The following is a 19,289-nucleotide window of genomic DNA, read 5'->3' as shown; positions in this document are numbered from 1 at the left end:
GTTGTGTGGTATTTTGTGGTAAAAATAAAGATAATGTTTATAGATGGTGAAATACGTGACACCACCTGTGGTATTCTAGTCAGAGGTGACCAGCGCTGCGGTGTTGCTTCTCTGGGATGGATGTTGGGCACAGCTATGATGTTGTAGCCCTCCACAGGTAGGGCTGCAGTCCCAGGGCCAAGATGTTAAATAGTAAAAGTTGCTGTAAACATTGGGGTGCAGATAAATGAGAGAAAGACACAGAGAGGTGCAGTTTCTTTACCTTTTACTGGTAATAGGTTGCAGTCCGGAGTACCACATACAGGTGATGGAATGAGCCCAGCTCGCCTGGAGGCATTCAGGGGATCCACCTTGCCAGGTGGGGATTTAGGACCTTCCTTTCTGCACTTTGTGTGTGGGTCTCCGCTGTATATAACTATGCTGCGACCCTCTATTGCGTGATGGTTTCACTAACCTGTATGGCTGTCAGCGTGAGCCTATTCCACGGGTACCATTCTCTTCACCGTCAGCCCAGGGCTCCTTAGGCCTCTTTCACACTTCAGTTTTTTGCATCAGTCAAAATCCGCCAAAAGGACGGATGGCGGATCCGTTTTAGTACTGATGACAACGGATGCCACCCGTCCGTTTTTTTGACGGATCCGACAAATGAACAATTTTAAAGGAATCGCAGCCTGGAAAAGGAGAGAGAGAGAGAGGGAGAGAGAGAGGGAGAGAGAGAGGGAGAGAGAGAGAGAGGGAGAGAGAGAGGGAGAGAGAGAGAGAGAGAATTTTTTTTTGTCCAGCACCCAGAAAGAATTTCGGGTTAAATGACTGTCTGGAGGATCCGCCAGAGAAAAAAACGTTGCAAGCTCCGTTTTGAAATCTTTGAGGATGGTGACGGACAGCAACTTTTGGCGGATCCGCAAAAAAAACGGATGCAACGGACGGCAATCCGTCACAATCCGCCAGTAATGGAAGTCAATGGGGAAAAAAACGGATCCTCAAAAGAAAATTGCGGATCCGTTTTTTTCAAAACCTGGTGGATTGTGACTGATTGTAAAAAACTGAAGTGTGAAAGAGGCCTTATCCGCTGCCGTGCTCTCCGGTGTTCAATGTGCACAGGAATTTACAATCCCCTGTACTTTCAGATTCGGCTATCAGGACTTACAGCTCTTGTCAGCCTAGGACTCTGATGTCCCTTTACTCTTTATTAGCACTTCACTCAGGGGTCTGCTATGTGCAGTATTTTAGCTTCCCTAGAGTCTGTCAGTCTCTGCTCTTGTCCTTTCCCTCTTCACAGATCAGCTCCCTGTCATCATCTGACAGGATCTTCCAGAAAGATCTCTTTACCTCACGTCCTCACGTTGTAACTGTCATTTCTCCTCACAGCTGTTTTATTTCCATGACAACTTCCTCAGCTGATTTCTAGCTGACTCACCAACCCCCCCTGCAGGCCAGAATTTATAAGACATCTCCCTTTTTCTGACCTGCAGTAGGAAATTGTGATTACATCTATGCTGCCTGGCATGGGGTCCCTTTCTGCCTCCAAGCATGACTTTACCCATTAGAGGAAGGTCACTGTGACAACTGGACTCTGGGGTGTCACAATAGCAGCGGGACAGAAATATGACGCTGGCTGCTGCATTCAGGATGTATTGGAGAGTAGTGCGTCTCTTCTCTGCTTTGACTCTCTAACTGAAGAATACACAAAGGAACACACCTTCTCTTCAGCATTGTCTGTCTAATACTTACCGTAAGCCCACCAAACGGATAAGATGGCTGTCGGCCAATATAATAAATGTTGTCACAGAAATATGCTTTTTTTTCTCCACTTATGAGCCACTTTTTCCCCACTCATGGCCTACTGAACTTGTGATCCATTGTGTAAAACAGCTCAAATCTGTCTTGATCAAAGGACTGCCATCTCACATAAGTATCAGTCTACAGCTCCTTTTAAACTCTGTTGAGAGGGGAGATGAAGGGAGGAGTAAGAAACACTCAGCACTGTGAAAGACCAGGCAAACACATCATGCTGCAACTAATAACAGATTTAGTTTTACTCAAAGGTGTGTTACATAGTTACATAGTTACGGAGGTTGAATAAAGACCTTGGTCCATCAAGTTCAACCTTTCTCCACCAACTGTACATTTCATCACTAATCTAGTTAACCTGCAATGTGTGGTTCATTATCAGTACCGTTATAAATATCTATTAGTACACTCTAATCAAATTTGTAATTTGCTTTATTATAAAATTTCGTACTCGTCTCCCTATCCTGCTAATTCCTAAATGTGTTTTTTTTTACTTTACTTCCTGTGATATCTCATTTGAGAGGATTCTCAAACAAGGCATAATCAGGAAGCTGGGGCTGCTTTCACTTCCCCCAATGTCAATCACCCTGCCTGGAAAAGGACATTATCATGGTGTGGCACTGCAGTTACTTAGCACAGTTTCTTTCATTACCTTCTGAATATTTCCTGTATTTCCTGAATCCAAGGACTGATAGAAGCTGTGGGAGAAGACACCAAGGTGCCAGCACTCTGATTCTGTTTCTGCCAGCTGCAGCTTCTTACTCTGAAAGGAGATGTCATAAGGTGGCGGTGATAGTAGTAGGGTGAGTTACAAAAGCACTGCCCCACAGATTCTATCATCACTCTCAATCAAACTATCAAAGGGCAGTGCTGGTATCACTCACCCTGCTTCTATCACCATACCCTGATGACCTTTCCTTTCACAGTAGGTAGCTGACGATGACAGAAGCAGAGTGTCAGCTCCTCGGTCACAGCTTCTTTCAACGCCATAGATTCAGGACATCTTCAGAAGGCGGCAATGAAAGAAGCCATGGTAAGTAGTGATGGGTCGTTTGTAAATGATCCAAGACAAAGGGTCAGCTCCCTACTCTGAATGATGGGAGTCGGCACCCCCAGTGAAAGCCACTAAATTCTATTAATGGCTCTCATTAGGCGTAAAATTTCTGTTTTCAGCGGACATAACCCTGCCCACTCATCAATTTAATTGGCTGGCTACAAGTAGGCAAGGTTTAAACCACGGGTGAACAAATATTTAATAAGGAACCCTTTAGCATCCAAAACAGCCTACTCTTTAGTGAGCGAAACCAAGTAAGCCGGATCACTAAAAAGAGATGGACTGCCTATTACTAGTGGTAAGTGACCCCCTGATGATATTCTGTTCCAGGAAGGGTGCGCTGCGGGGGAGTGAGTTTTGCCCCAATCTCCTCTGATGCCTTTTTTTGAGAATCCTCTCAAATGAAACATCGCAGATTGTAAAATAAAGAAAAAACATTTAGGTATTAGCTGTATAGTGTAGGGTATTTTATGACAGCTTATTGTGAAAAGTTGACAAAAACGACAGACACGCTTTAAATAGAGCAACTACTCATTTTGCCATCGGTCTGTGAGATTATTATGCCATTTTTCATGCTCAGTTACAACCTTCACTGAAGATAAATTATAAAACCAAGAGAATAAAAACACTGCTAAAGACTACACATGTTATTTATATCAGTTGTTGAGGCTGGGTTATCCAAGGTGGATATGTCTGCCTTAGGCTACATCCTCCTTCATTCCTGGCTATCATCCAATGTATATTTTATAAAGACCATTGGTCCTCATTATTGCAAAAAAAAAATCAGCTTTAAAATGTGCATTATAACACCAGTCCTAACACTCACTTAATGATATAGTAAATAGGCCAAAGATCTGTGTATTTATGGGAATTTTTCTTTAAGAGGTGCGCAAGTTCCATAGGGTTTTGATCAAATAGCAGCTGTGGCGCCCCCAGGAGTATGGCCGCCACAGTGGCTTTGCCTTCCTCCCGGGAGGTTAATGCCAGGCTTGGAAGCAGTGAAAGGTCTCTCTCGCAGTTAACCTATACATGCAACACAGTTCCACTCCAGGCCAGCAGGGGGGACTCTGAACCAGATTCGAAGGGAGGAGTGTTCTCTGAGGGCCAAGAGGAAGGAGTAGTCAGTTAGTGTGAGGAGGGCCACGTGTGCAGACGTGTGGAGAGAAGCTGGAGGTTGAGCTGAGGAAAGAGAGCTCCCTCACAGCGAGAGCGCATGAACTGGAGCCTGGTCTCCACGGTTGTATGGATACTAATGGTCCTGCAACAGACACCAGAGGAGTAGGAGGCTGTAAATGCCCTACTCCCATCTAAGACTCGGAGGCACAACAGCACGGAGTGAGCCAAGAGAGGAATAGCAGCTACAGCTGTCTGCCATACAAGGAGTGAGAATAGAAGAGAATTAGGAGGAACTTCAGTGTAACTCAGTACTAGGAGTACTTCACTCAAATAAGCGCTAAGAAGAAGACTGCACAGCCCATCTGCTGAGAGAGAATTCCTGAACTGCTTCCAGGCTAGCCTGCTCTAGTGCCATCTGTAATCAGGACCTTGGACTACATTTATCAAGTAAAGGTACAGAAATTGCACCCTGCTGTGTCTTTGTCTGCTTCCTACCCTTCCGGCACTGCTACATCCCCGTGTCAACCACATCTACACTGCCCTGGGACTACAGCTTCACCTGTGGGGAACTTTTACATCTTTGCTGCACCACACCATCAGTCCCAGTGGATCTGCATGCAGCGTCGGCTTAACATCTCACTTGCCGAACACCACAGGTGGCGTCACAAACTATTCATCTAACTACATTCCACCATTTCATTTCCCCCATTACTTGGGCGCCCGGGGCCACGTGCCGGGTCACCACTGCTGTGACACATCCCGCTGACACTGGCCCGGTACCGAGTACCCCACAGCCCTGGGTGGGCGACCCACAGCCCCAAGGCAAACATGTTTAAACCACATTTTCTTATAGCATGAAGACACAATCCATCTGTTTTCCAGTACTAATCAAAGCCATGTCAGCCTGTTGCAGATAATAAGCAAAAAATATTCCTATACTAAATGTATACCTCTAACACACTATTCTATTGTTAAATGGTTCCTCTCGTTTCAAGAAGTGTTACTTAATTCAATATTACAAGCATTTTAAGAAACTTTGTAGTATACAGTATCTGATGAGCAATATCTGCTTGTTTCTCCACTTATGAACCACTTCTTCTCCTCTCTGCCCCCTACACTCATTAATTAGTGTGAAAATCAGATTTAGTTAAAGGGAACCTGTCAGCAGGATTGTGCGCAGTAACCTACAGACAGTGTCAGGTCGGCACCGTTATATTGATTATTGACACATTGGTTGATGAAATCCGCCTTAATGTGGCGCTGTAGGGTAAAAGTCCTCTTTCTCTCTGAAGAGTCAATTTGCATATTAAATTTCCCAGAGGAGCATTGCACGGCGAATAAGCCTCCTTACCTTGACAGTCCAGAGCCTCTCACCTAGCCAAATCAGATCTCATACGTTGCACTGACGAGGGCCAATAGCCCGAAACACCGTGTCTGAAAATTGAGATTCTGATTTGGCTTTTATCCTAAGTCATATTACAAGACTCGTTAAAGGGTTGAGTGTGACTTACAGGATCGCTACTACCAATAGGTGGTGCTGTAGAGTAAAAGTCCTCTTTCTCTCTGAAGAGGCAATTTGCGCCTTAATGTAGAATTTTACAATTCTGACCACTGTCACTTCATGAGGTCATAACTCTGGAACGCTTCAACGGATCCCACTGATTCTGAGAATATTTTTTCGTGACATATTGTACTTCATGTTAGTGGTAATATTTCTTCGATATGACTTGTGTTTATTTACGAATAAAATGGAAATTTGGCAAAAATGTAGAAAATTTTGCAATATTCAAAGTTATAATTTTTATGCTCTTAAATCAGAGTGGCGTTACACAAAATAGTTAAAAAAAAATATTTCCCACATGACTGCTTTACATAAGCACAATTTTGGAACCAAATTTTTTTTTGTTAGGAAGTTATAAGGGTTAAAAGTTGACCAGCGATTTCTCATTTTTCCAACAAAACCATTTTTTTTGGGACCACCTCACTTTTGAAGTCACTTTGAGGGGTCTATATGATAGAATACACCCGAAAGTGACACCATTCTAAAAACTGCACCCCTCAAGTCGCTCATTAGCACATTCAAGAAGTTTATTAACCCTTCAGGTGCTTCACGATAACTGAAGTAATGTGGCAGGAAAAAATGAACATTTTACTTTCTTTACAAAAAATTTACTTTAGACCCAATTTTTTTTTTCACAAGGGTAACAAGAGAAATTGGACCACAAAATTTGTTGGGCAATTTCTCCTGAGCATGCTGATACCCCATAAGTGGGGGAAATCGACTGTTTGGGCACACGGCAGGGCTCTGAAGGTAAGGAGCACTGTTTGACTTTTTGAACGCAAAATTGTCTGGAATCAACAGCGGATGTGCCTGAACAGTAAAAAAAAGCCCCACAAGTGATCCTATTTTGGAAACCACACCCCTGAAGGATTTTATCCAGGGGTATAGTGATCATTTTGAACCCACAAGCACAGCACAGAATTTGAAAACACTAGGTCATCATATTGAATACGTAGTCATTAGTGCAAGTGTTCGCTATTCCAGTTTGCATCGGGTGCTCAGGTATGCACCAAGTATCACAGGTGCTTGAGTGACATGCTCGAGTCCCTGCCCCGCATGTTTCGCAGCTGTTAGACAACCAAAAAAAAACATGCGGGGATCTGCAATACTCTGTGCATACCCGAACACCCGATGCAAACTCGAGTAGCGAACACTTACATTTAACGCTAGTCACCATATTGTCATTATTTTTTTTTACTTTTGAAAGACTCCCAATTCAAACCACAACCCTAACCCCACACCAACTCTAACCATAACCCCAACCCTAACCCCAAAGAATGAAAAAAATAAAAAAAATATATATTTTTTTAATTTTTCTCTAAAGGGGTGAGAAAGTGGGATTTGATGTACTATTTCTTTTTTATTTTGATCACTGTGATAGCGGTCCCTGGGGGATGGCGAAGGTGTCAGTGGAGTTCGGGAGACCCAATTTCTCGCTTCTCTGATATGTTAGATCATCAGACTTTTTTTTTTGTGATCGCCTTTATTTGTTGAATAATGGCGATCACATGACAGAGGCCCTGATCATGTTCTCCCGGGTCTCGACTACTCTCCTATAGACTCTTTCCCGAAGCTGAGGGGCGCTATACCTTTATTTTTCAGCGCCATTAAAAAGCACTAAGGAATTTGTACCCTTAACGGACACTGTTAAAAGGCACATCGGCGGTCGTCAAGGGGTTAAATAAATTAGTCTGCAAACAAAAAAAACAAAAGATATGGTGCAAGTCAACTGTTCTTCCATAATGAGAAACGAGCACATCAATTTGTAATTAACCAAATTCATTACATTTCACCTAAATTTTGGATAAACCAAAATCCAAAATTTGGGGGATTCGATTTGCAATTTGTATTTTTGATGATTAATTCTATAGAACAACTACAGCTCTGTCTTTCAATCCAAAAAGGTTAATAAACCTGAAACCTGAATATTGAAGAAAGTAAAGTGATGTTTTGCCTTTCTTAGGAGAATATGTGTGTGCAAACGTACAAAAATACATTTATGACATTTAGAAAAAAAAATCAGTAATCAATATAGCTGCCCTTCTTTTCAATAAGTCATAAGCTCCATCCATGGAGTCTTTCAGGTTCTTAATCTGTTGACGATCAACATTTTGGGCAGCACCGACCCCAGCCTCCCAGAAACTGTTGACTGTTTTGCTTCAAGATAAATCTCCCGTTTAGGAAAGGCCTACAAGTTCTCAATTGGGTTTAGGTCAGGTGAGGGGGGGCTGTGTCATTATTCTTTCATTTCTAAAGGGGTCTGAAGTTCTGGACTATGACAGCACTGAAGGATAATGGCTTCCTGGTCCAGGTCGCTCATTTGATTCTTCTCAAATCGTTGGCAATTTTTCTCAACACATTGTTTGCAACAAAACGCTTGATTGCTCTGTAATCACCCGAACACTCACTAATTTCAAGATTGCTGCATTCCTCTGTAAGCTGTAAGACTTTTAACAACTTTTGACTTTTTAGAGTCAGTTAAATCCCTTTTTATGGACCATTTTGCCTGAGGAAAACAAGCTGCCTAATAATTATACACACCTTGATAAAGGGGGTTGCATCTTTAGTCCACACTCCCCATCATTACACAAATGCACATCACCTGATCTGCTTCATAAAATAAGCATTCAGGTTTATGCAGTCTGGATTTGGAAAATTTGCATAAATATGATATGGTAAAAATACTCACTACCCTAATAAAAGTGCACACAGTGTAAAATACAATACAAAAACCAATATGGTATGTGCCACAAAATAGTATCAATCAACACATCAGCTTGTCACCCGGAAAACAAGCCCTAACACAGATTTATTGTTAGAAACATTAAAAAGTTATGGGTCTTAGAAAATGGTGATAAAAACCAATTTTGTTTTCGCAAAGTTCAGAATTTTTTAAGACATTAAAATTGCAAAAAAAAAAACCTGTACACGATTGGTTTTGCTATAATCATACTAACCTGCCGAATCATGTTCCCAGGTCATTTTTACTGCACAAATAAAAATATAAAAATAAACTTTAAACGTGACAGAACTGTGTTTTTTTTTCATCATTTGATAACAATTAGAATTTTTTTCCAAATTTCCAAAGCATTATGTGGCAAAATGAATGATGTCTTTCAAAATTACAATTCTTTCCACAAAAACCAAGCCCTCATACTTTTATGTTGATGAAAAAATACAAACCTTATAGCTCTTAGAAAATGGACTAGAAAAAAATGAAAATGCAAGAATGAAAATCGTCTGTGTCCTTAAGGGGTTAAATCATACAGCACATTGCATTGTGGTAAAACAAATAAAATATTTTATGAATGGTATATTGAAGCACAGCTGATAGCCAGGAATTAACTGCATGCACTTTTAACCTGAGCAGAATATTTTCTCTTGGATTTTGCTCACATCCTTGTCCTATTTGTGTCAAATTGAATTCTTCTCTTTTGTCATTTCGCTGGTGGCAGAGATGTAAAGAGAGAGGATGACAACTCGTATCCGGACACTAAAAGTAAAATTATTTTCATATCTTATAAAGCTGCTTTTTCAAGTTTATATACTTTTTTTTTGCTTACCCTGATGAAATGTCATTTATTAATGGAAACTTTCGTGTTAAATCACAGGCACAAAAACATGGGATGTAGATCAGGAATGAATTGTTTTCATTTGTAATGGAGAAGTACCGCTGATATAATGAAGAATGGTGTTGTGACTCTAGTCACTATTCATGGATGAGCCGGGAGGCAGGGTAGTAAAATGTTCTGGGGTCAGATCCCAAGAGAGCATGTAATAAACTAAGGGGAAAAACAAAGGCGTAGTCAAATCACTGTCCGAGGTCAGACTACCCGGAAGATAGCGGATTAACGCAACGGGGTTAGTCAAGTGGATGGTCAGACAAGGTCCAAGGCAGACAGCAATAGATCAACATACAGAGCACTGAAATACAAGCCAAACATGCACCACCACGCAAATGCTACGACTGATAATGATCTGGGACTGACAGTATAGCTAAGTAACTGGGTAATAACTCAGAACAAGGAACACCTGATGGAAGCTCAGCACCTCCCATTCTCACTTTGGACGGCTGAGCTGTCTTTCAAAATACCGACAGCTCATCACACCCCTGCACTAGATCAAACGACTGAGCTGTCTATCAAAATACCAACAGTTCAGAACGCCCCGCACTAGATTATGCAACTGAGCTGTCACTCACCAAACTCTCTATCAGCACAACCCTGATTCCATAAGGCAGCAAAACTCACTCACTGTGTCTAAGACACACTGAGCAGAGGAATCATGACAGTACCCCCTCTTCTAGGGGGCCACCAGACCCCTAGGTTTTCCAGGAAACAAGATAAAAAGCCCTGACTTCATAGAAAAAGCTGGAACCCAGGATGAACAAGATATTGGATAAAATTTCAGACCCTCCAAGAATCCATGATTATTAAGCTGTACCTCATACTCTAATCCTCCATCGACAGAAACTGGAGAAGTAGGTGATGAGACAGACAACATTAAAGGGACAAATTCTTGTAACATTGATCTGTGGAACACATTTAGGACACGAAGAGACTAAGGACGTTTTAATCTATTTACAACCAGATTGACTACCTTCAGAATCCAATAAATTTTGGCCCCAGTTTTGCCGACGTACTGTAATAATGTCCCCCATCCGGGGTCCCTTCCTAAAGTAATGTCCCCATCATATCCTCTTCCAGTAATAATACCCCAATCATGGCCCTTCTAGTAATAATTCCCCCTGTACTAGGCCCTTCCAAAAGTAATACGCCCATCCTCGGACCCATGCTAAAACAGTATCCCCTATCCTGGGCCCCTTCCTGGTACAATGTCCCCCATCCTGAGTCCGTCTCCTTCCTTGTGTAATTTTCCCCATCAAAGAATAATTTTCCCTGTCCTGGGCTCTTTATTTAGTAATGTCCCCCAATTTGGGCCCCTTCTTATAGTAATATCCCCCATTCTGGGCCCCTTCTTGGTATAATGCAATCCATCCTGGGCCTCTTCCGTATTTCTTCAGCCCATTTTAAAAACAAACAAACGATTATCTTGTCCTACTCCCATGACTTGTGGTGCCCTCCTCTGTAGCCGGCGTAGAAGCCGACAGCTGACTTTAGCAAGCCGTCATCTGCTGATGGGCTCTGATTCGCTGGCAGCATGTATTTCAGTGCATGGAGCCAGCTGGTCTCTGCACGGTAATACATTTCAGCTGCATGTGTGTCTGAGGATTCACATCCAGATGAAATTGGCGATGGTGTCATCGGGTCCTCCTCCCGTACGGGCACAGTCTCAGTCACACCCTCTGCAACTGCAATCGTTGCACACCTGTACACATAAAAATATCAGCTGTGCCAATCCAGTTATTTTCTGCCCATACTGGACAAAAATAATGTGATTTTTGTGTATTTTGTACATCAGTCCATGATTTGACAAAAAAAATGAACACAGCATTTATCTATCTGTCCTAAAATGGATTTGTCCCTAGATTTCTTAATTCAAACTGCATACATTTATCAATAGTTCTTTTTTACCTGATGAAGCTGGTTAGCTTTGAGGATCCACATCACAATGGCTGTAAAATCCTTTTTGAAAGCTGTAGCTGTCAGTCAGTCAGAAACTGAATACACTTGCGTCAAGGGTGATTTCACTGTTTAGCTGGACGTATTTTAATACCAGGATTAGACATTCATTCTGATATTGATTTTCAAAGTAAGCACAATAGCCTCTTGAGATCTAAGTATGTTATTTGTATTGTTATATCTTGTGACTTTAGTTGAACAACTTGTAATGAATCTAATTAATTAGAGATTGGCCAAAAATGTAGGATTCACCAGATTCTGAAATTTTGAGGATTCCAAAATTTTGTTGGGTTATTTTAAAGTCCAAGAAGGAATTAAAAAGTAATAACCTGCTCACTTCAGATTGTTCTTCTATGTTAAGATTGGTCTTCGGTCTGGATCTTCCAGCACTGACTGGGCCTCAGAACACTGATCTGAAGTTAGCTGAGGAAGGGAGTTGCGGAGGCAAGACAGGTAAAACCCTCAGTTTATTATGCTTTGGGATCTGAAGAGACCTTTAGGATAATAAAGACTTTTTCGGAGCAGATCCACTTTGCACCAAAATTTAATTGGATGGAATCGAATCTGTAGGCTGATTTAAACAAATCTACCCAAAACAAATTTCAAAAGTTTTCTTAACTTGTGACAGATTCAATGTAATTTAAGATATCGCTCATTACTAAGTATGTCACTATAAAGCACACCATTTCTTTAAGAATCTGCAGGATCAGTCAGTTTTGTCATCAGTTTCGTTCTAGTGGCTATTTATACTATGCTTAAGAATCTGAGGTTCTGGGTTTATTTTTAACAAACTGTTAACTTATGTTTCTTGCTCCTTTTTTTTCTCATTGCATATTATTTTTTCTGTTTTAGGGTCCCTGAAAGACTTCAAATTGATAAACCATGCTGGGCAAGGACAGATAAAGATATCCAGTACTGGAGAAGGAGAGGCCAGGATTTCAGTGTTTTGTTAAACCATGGGGGGAGTAGACCAACTGGTGAAAATCTTGCATTGTCCGCAGATATTAATGAAAAAAGAAGATGCAATTTTATAGATAAAAGCATCAAGGAATTGCATAATACAGTAACGGAAAATGTGGAAAGAGTCAAGCAGAAAGTAAGAGTGAGTCCAAAATCATCTGAGAGCCAGATGTCAGATGACAGTTGTGAAAAGTTAGAATTCATCCCATCCATTCTTGAAGAAAGTTCATTTTTGGGTCCAAATAAACAGAGATCTCAACTAATGCCAAAAGTTTCACTGGAAGGTTTATGTCATATGGCTATATCTTCAACTACGGGTGACAATTCCTTTGTAAAGGAAAATAAAATACACTCACAAGAGAAATATGTTCTACAGCAGGACTTTAAAAGCCCATTCTTAAAACAGAAATACAGTCGACCCTCAAAGCCACCCTCATATGAAGTTCACCAGCAAACATGGGGAACTGTAGATATTCCTGAAAACGAGGATAGTCAACAAAAAGAAGAACATGACTCATCTCCTAAAGTGTTAGAGGCCCCCCAGGAATCCTGCTTTCATGACTCAGGCATGGAGCCCCCTCATTACATACCTCCCCCATCATATAAGTCCCCACCTCTTCTACACGCAGCAAACCAACCTTTTAAAAAAGTGCCTCGATCAAATGAATGCAAACGCCAAAATATTTCGGTGGATAAAACCAGCACAAGTGACAAAAAGCCAACCTGTTGTCTTGGAAATAATGGTCCATTCACTAAACCTGCCATCCACAGGCATTCTGAACATTGTAAACACTCTGTGCAATATATCTCTTTTGATGATCCACGTATAAAACATATAGGAGGTGCCCAGGAGGCAGAAAAACACAATCACAGTAAAAAACACAATGATCACTCGAGACTTGAGCAGTCCAGTCAAGAAAGTCATTTTCGGAAAAGAGAACAAGACAGTGCCTTTATAAATCCTAGAATTTCAGGCCATCATTTTGTAAAAAGAGAGGGTATCAAACACAAGCAATGGTTGCATATCTCCATCCCCGATCAAATGTGCTATCCGTTGCCGGAAAATAGAGATGGCGCGACAGCTTGCAGTTTGCCAGAGGACAGTGAGCCCACTCACAAACTCTCTCTTAAAAAGACTCATTCAGATAGTGTTTGTGAAACTGTAACAAAAGTGAAAAAATTTGAGCCCGAATCCTTTGTTTTCAGTAAAAAAAGTTCAAAGAGAAAACTGAATGAAACAATATTTTGTTTAGTTTCCATTCCTATTAAACCTGACTCTGCCACATCAGATATGTCTAAGAGCAACAGTCGTATAGCAGACAATGTGGACAGGATGAACATGTTAAAACACAGCAATGGGGGTCTACATGAGGAAAGGCTTTTAAGTGCATCTTCCAGTGACTTGGAGCTGCAAACACTTACAGGAAGCATGAACAATAATACCAAGCTACTAAAACAAGCTCAGTCTATAACAGAGGAAAATAAACAAGCAAATGACCTCAGATCTGGTGAGCAGAGCAAACACAAAGAACTGACATATGCTGGCTCTTGGCCAGGAGATCAGTATAAAGATCAACAAACTCAAACCATTTGTACCGATATACCAACTTCCCCACTCCAAAATGGTGCAAAAGAAAGTGAAATGGAAAATAAATCTCAATTTGTTCCAGCAGGTGCATTGAGAGATCCGAGAAGGCATCTAGAAAATGCAAGGCAAAATTTATTCGGTATCAAAGGTCATGTTAGCTTTACACCATCTACTAATAGTGCATTCTCCAGGACATCATTATTATTGACACAGATACCAAGAACAGAGCCATGCCAAAGGTCTGACCTTCCCAATGCAAGTACAGATGGAAAAGAAAAAAATGTCAAGTGCGAAAAGAATGAATTTGAAGAAGAAAAGCCATGCAATAAAAAGGAAATTTTTGGACAATTCCTTTTAAAACCTGTAAACCGGCGTCCATGGGATGCAATAAGTGAACTGGAAAGCATGAATAAAGAGTTTCAGGATCAAGAAAGTTGTACTACTGCTAATGATGGAGAAAATAATGTAGTAAAGGAGCAAAGTAGAATGACCCAGGTGGATTTTTCCCCCACGAGGACAGCATTAAGGAGAGAAATGTTGAACAACAATAGACATATTTTAGAGGTTGAAGAAATTCCAATGTTTGAGGTTCTTCAGGATAAAAGTATGTTAAATAGCTGGTGCGCAGAAAAGTTGCGGTATGATATTAGTGAAGTCAGTTCTGACTTGTGCAAAACTTCAAAAATTGCTGAGGTGAAGAATAAAGCTGTGAAGTTGTTAGATGGATGTCTGTCGGGAGAAACACAAGTTCAAACCAAGAAAGCTGGAGACAAAGTGACTACAAACAGTGGAGCAATGACTAAATCAGAGCAGGAACAACCAACGCAAACAAATGCAAGTAAAATCTCCAACAATAAAAAGCAGCTTTTGACAGATGTTGGCGTTCATCATTTTAAAGAAGATAAAACATGTTTTGATCATACATTTTTTGACATTGTAAAGGTCAGCTGTGCAAAATTTGGCCAACTAGGGGACAATGTGATTCGTAAGTTGTCGCTAGCTGACAGAAATCATGGACGCTCTGTGCCAGACCTGAGTAAACAGTTCATTAGCACAAATCGTAATGGAGACTTTTATGAGGAGCACAATTATTTGGATATTCCCGAGAATGAGTCTCTACATGAGAGGGCTGCAAGAATTCTTGGAATTGATGTACCAGATGATTGCCTGGTGTCAAATGGGAGCTCTGAAGCTCAAAGTCCTGAAAATGTCTTCCCTAATAGTGGTTTACAACCAGACAAGGGTAAAACAGAGAAAAAATTGAGTGAAATTTTTTTTCCTACAAAAGAGACCACAGGGGTATTCAAGAGTGTCCTACATTTGCCTTTTGACAGTGAGAAAGCTGCTGAGAAATTAAAAGATATTGATGAACATCAGGATCCACCATTTTTTTGTCAGTCAGTTTCAGAACACATCGAGACAAACATTACTCGCAGTGCTGAGAAAAGAGTAAGGAACCCTTCCAAGTTGATTGAGACATTACAGGGGAAGCTGGCCTCTACACCTGTTCGGACTGCTATTGATCGCCTTGCTCGAATGAAAGAGGTTGATTCTGTTTCACGAATGAGGCGGCTAAGTATTAAAAGCACAGATTCAGGTGATGAATTAGATGAAGAAAAACCATTTCATGGCATGCAAGATGGAAGAACGCGGAAATTTTCCACCGGCTCTATTTATAAACGAGTGATCTCCTTGGATGAGAATATACTCTTAACACCAAAAGGAAAAGAAAAGTTGGATCTATCATGCATAGGTTAGCATATTTTTTTTGTGTCAACTTTTTCTCTTAATTTTAAAAATATTTGGTATAAAAATACATGTATATAGATTGAGTACTTATGGTAGCTGTTACTACTGGTCAGCTACCTTTAGAAGATATTGCACTGCTAGAGGAACGTCAGTAAAATCCAAGTTTAGATAAATTTAGTCTTGTTTTCCCATCCTTCCTTCCGCTCTAAAAAATATTTGTTACCTTTGGTCTGTACTAATCCTTTCTATCTCACTCATCCATTTTTATGACAACCTAGAGTCTGAGCAGAATAGTGTCATGTTTTGTCTTATCCTCAATATATAAACATCATTTTTAAGAAGCTCCTCTGTTGTCATAGTTCAAAAGAAGCCTTCAAGGCGGCTGTTTGGCATCTTCATATTGCTGAACTTCAGTATTATTATCAACCTTTTAGCTGAGGACAACTAGGCGCCAACAAGACAATGTATATCACCGTAGGTTATTCACTGAGAAACACTAAACTATGTTTAATGTACATGCAGATAATGTGTTTCTAGTGGCATTTTTGGCACACATGGGTCTTCTAAGTTTTCAGGGGGTATTATTTATATTCATGTGTGTCTTGCCTTATAAGACACAACGTTGCCAATGTTAGTCCTATGTTGTCAGTAGTGTTGTGCCTACCTGTTGCACAAAAACACAAGGTGAACCCCAACTTTTAGGGCAACAGGCCATAGCCTCTCTTTTTCTAATTTCTAGACATTATATTGGAGCGCTGTGTCCTCTTTTTCTTCCCACAGAAGCATTTCTTAAAGTCCTGACTATTAACTTGATTTTGTATCATGGTATATTTTGATGCATGTAGAAAATATCAGAACTCTATTTTTTAGTTTCTTTTAGGCACGTGGATGGGCAGGTAGCAAGAGCTACGGTAGTTTATATAAAAGTCCTAGATATTTTTAAAGGAAATTTGTCATCAGAAAATGTCCTATTGATTAAATCAGGATTTTATGTTAAATTTATTTTCTTTATAATAGGGCAATATATTTTTTTTCCATATCCCAATGTATATTAAAAAGAAAATGAGGAATTTTGCAATTTTCGCGCTGGTCACTGGGAGTATTCTACTATCAAATTTCTCAGACCCTATTTTTTGTATTGAAGCATCTAATGTGTATGTTCCATTGTGAAGAGAGGTGGAGCAGGGAAGCTGTGAGATCATCTATTGTGATTGGAGGATGCTAATACAGAAAATAAAACATTGCCAAAATTTTTAGAAAATTAATTTTAGAACAAAAACCTGATATAAAATTAGAAAAAAGTGGAAAGCGCCAGGTTCTCACTAGACCATGCTCGAAAGTGATTCTGTGCTTCTTAACGATGATGATAAACTAAAGCATGGTTACATTGGTGAATTTGAAACTATTGATGATCACTGGGCTGGAAAAATCTCCGTCAATCTCAAAGGCAGACTAAACAAGTGTGGTGTGATCAGCTGAAGGATCTGGAGAAGTGGAAGAACAACCTCCTGCCTTCACGTCAGTTTGGGTACATTGTGCTTACCACTTGAGCAGGCACCATGGACCATGAAGAAGTGAAGTGATTTAAAAATAGGTCAATTACTGATGATACGGTCACTTTAAAGGGCTTTCACCTGACCTATGACTTCCTCGAATGTGGTTTCTCAGTCTTTGAGTTACTGGTAGTAATAGAAGTGTTTCTCTTGGTCTAAGTATAAAAGTTGACCTCACACTTAGCTTTTCAATATTTTGGAATGGGGAAGCAAAATTGGAATTTGTAGAATAAGTTTACAATTTGTGTTTATCTTTTTTAATTATTTCTGTTGTTTTTTTTACAGAGGCATATGACCCAGCGAGAGTGGAAAGAGTTTAACCTAATCCTTTGAGAATTATTTCGTACAGTGTCAATGAATGTGCACTGAACCAGATGGGTACATTTTACCTTGTCTTCTCAACCGAAATATTTCAGTTATTTATGGCATACCCACACTGCCCTTACTACTGCCAAAAGAATGGAACTTGTCATCTGCACTGTACATAAGTAAATAGTTGATCTAGAAGAAGGATAGACGGAATTTAGAGTCTTTTTGTAAGAAGCACACCGAAAAGATTTCTGCCCAACGCTCCCCAATGAGGTCTGTAAACATAACTCATGTCTGACGAGCACATTGTGTGTCACAGTCCCAATGAATGTAGTATTGAACTCTGCATAGGTATGACGCAGGAGGCTAGTAACAACCTGAATGTATCCACACCAACACATTGCATGGACTTGGAGAGCCTGTTCCTATTTTTTTTTTTTTTTATACCTGTGTTACTACTCGACTCCTTTATGGATGCTTGTACTTTGCTGCATTTTTGACGGATGGCTAAACACGTAATGAACCCAACTCATCACACATCATTAAACCTCTTCACTGATGACAGTTCCGTGAAGAAAAAAAGAACTTGGTTTTGAAGAATTGATGTGTGTTTTATGAATGCAAAAAAAAACCTTCTGAACAACAGCTCGGGAAGAGAATGAACATGTCTAATTGGATCTGTTGGAGAACTGTAAAATGTTTTGACTGTGGGGGAGGTTTTAAAGACATATAGGAAAAAGAACTGGCTGCAATGTAGAGTGTGGGGGTTTCTCCATCATAGAGAAATCAGTAAACATCACGATGACGGCTGATTTTTCCAAGGGTAGCGTGACTTGCTGCTTGAAGTGATTTGTAAGGTGAGGATTCCAAATGGGAAGAGTTTCGCCGGGAGGATTGTAAGAATTGTACAAGTAATTGAAGTTACATATAGGGTTCAATGAAAGCATTGAATGTGGTCCAACATTTACTAAAGTAGACCACAATAATAATAGTATTGAGTTGGATGCTAGGTCACATTAATTAGAGTTGTTGTCCAAGACTAATATATTGCTGAGTAGATCCCAGATAGAAACCAGAACTTGTTGTGTTCCTTTAAAAAAATAAGTTTATTTTTTAGAGTAAAAACATGAGTGTCAAAAAGCAGCAACAAAAATAATTTCAAATATATATATATATATATATATATATATAACAATGGTAGAGAATGCATCAAGGCTAACCAGGCATCAGGGCAACTAGTTTTTGGCCAGTGCGGTCCTTTAGTCTGGCTCATGCAATTTTAATTATTTTTGTTGTTGCTCGTTGCCACTCATATTTTTAATCTGAATGATAAACTTAATTTTTTATGGAATATTACAAGTGCTGGATCTTCCCATATTACTACAGAGGACTTTTGCCATTCACCAGACAGAAGAGCAGATTGCCACTTTTTTGTCACTAGGATATTGATGACCTATTATTAGGATACTTCCTCAATATTAGATTAATCCAACACCTATCATTCTCTCCCACTCATCTAACCTTGACTTACTGCTGCTGTTCACAATATATTGATCGGGCCCTAAGCAAGCGGGGGAGGGGCCACTCATGGCCACTAGCATCGGGCCTCCATAGTGCGCCGGTGTCCCCGATGGCGAGAGAGACCCCCTGCCTGCTCACGGCCCGGGCACTTGGCTGGGTGCTGACGCTGGCCCTGTTGATCCAAGACAGCACAACTCAGGGACCATTCTTGGGTACGTCTGCTCACATCATATTCAATAGTATCTGAGATGCAGTACCCAAGAATGGCTATGAGACAGCTGAACTCCGATACTGATGACCTATCTTAAGGACAATCCCTTCAATTCTCCACCATCTTTATAGCTCTTCTGCTTAATGTTATGTAATAACCTTGGTGGCATTTAATGGAGAGTACATGTACAATTCCTTCAAGATTTAACACCTCACCTCTCGGAATATAAAATAGAAGGGAACAGCACTTATAATCTATGTTATACCCTTAAACTGATATTGTTTGATAGTAATA

General features: G+C 40.3%; 1 protein-coding gene across 1 annotated transcript in view; it reads left to right on the top strand.

Moving 5' to 3' along the window:
• The window catches only part of JCAD (junctional cadherin 5 associated), a 145,019-nt gene extending 126,595 nt beyond the window's left edge, over nucleotides 1-18,424 (top strand). Inside the window, exons 4-5 of the mRNA XM_073581711.1 lie at nucleotides 11,957-15,405; nucleotides 17,240-18,424. Of these exons, the coding sequence (XP_073437812.1) occupies nucleotides 11,957-15,405; nucleotides 17,240-17,274 (3,484 nt within the window). The 3' untranslated portion in view covers nucleotides 17,275-18,424. The remainder of the gene's footprint in view (nucleotides 1-11,956; nucleotides 15,406-17,239) is intronic.
• Nucleotides 18,425-19,289: the final 865 nt, after the last annotated feature.

The sequence above is a fragment of the Dendrobates tinctorius genome, unplaced genomic scaffold (genome assembly GCF_039654945.1).
Source record: "Dendrobates tinctorius isolate UK_male_01 unplaced genomic scaffold, ASM3965494v1 ptg000070l, whole genome shotgun sequence".
NCBI lineage: Eukaryota > Metazoa > Chordata > Amphibia > Anura > Dendrobatidae > Dendrobates > Dendrobates tinctorius.
Note: the sequence above shows the minus strand (reverse complement) of the source record. Positions and strands in the feature narration are given on the sequence as shown.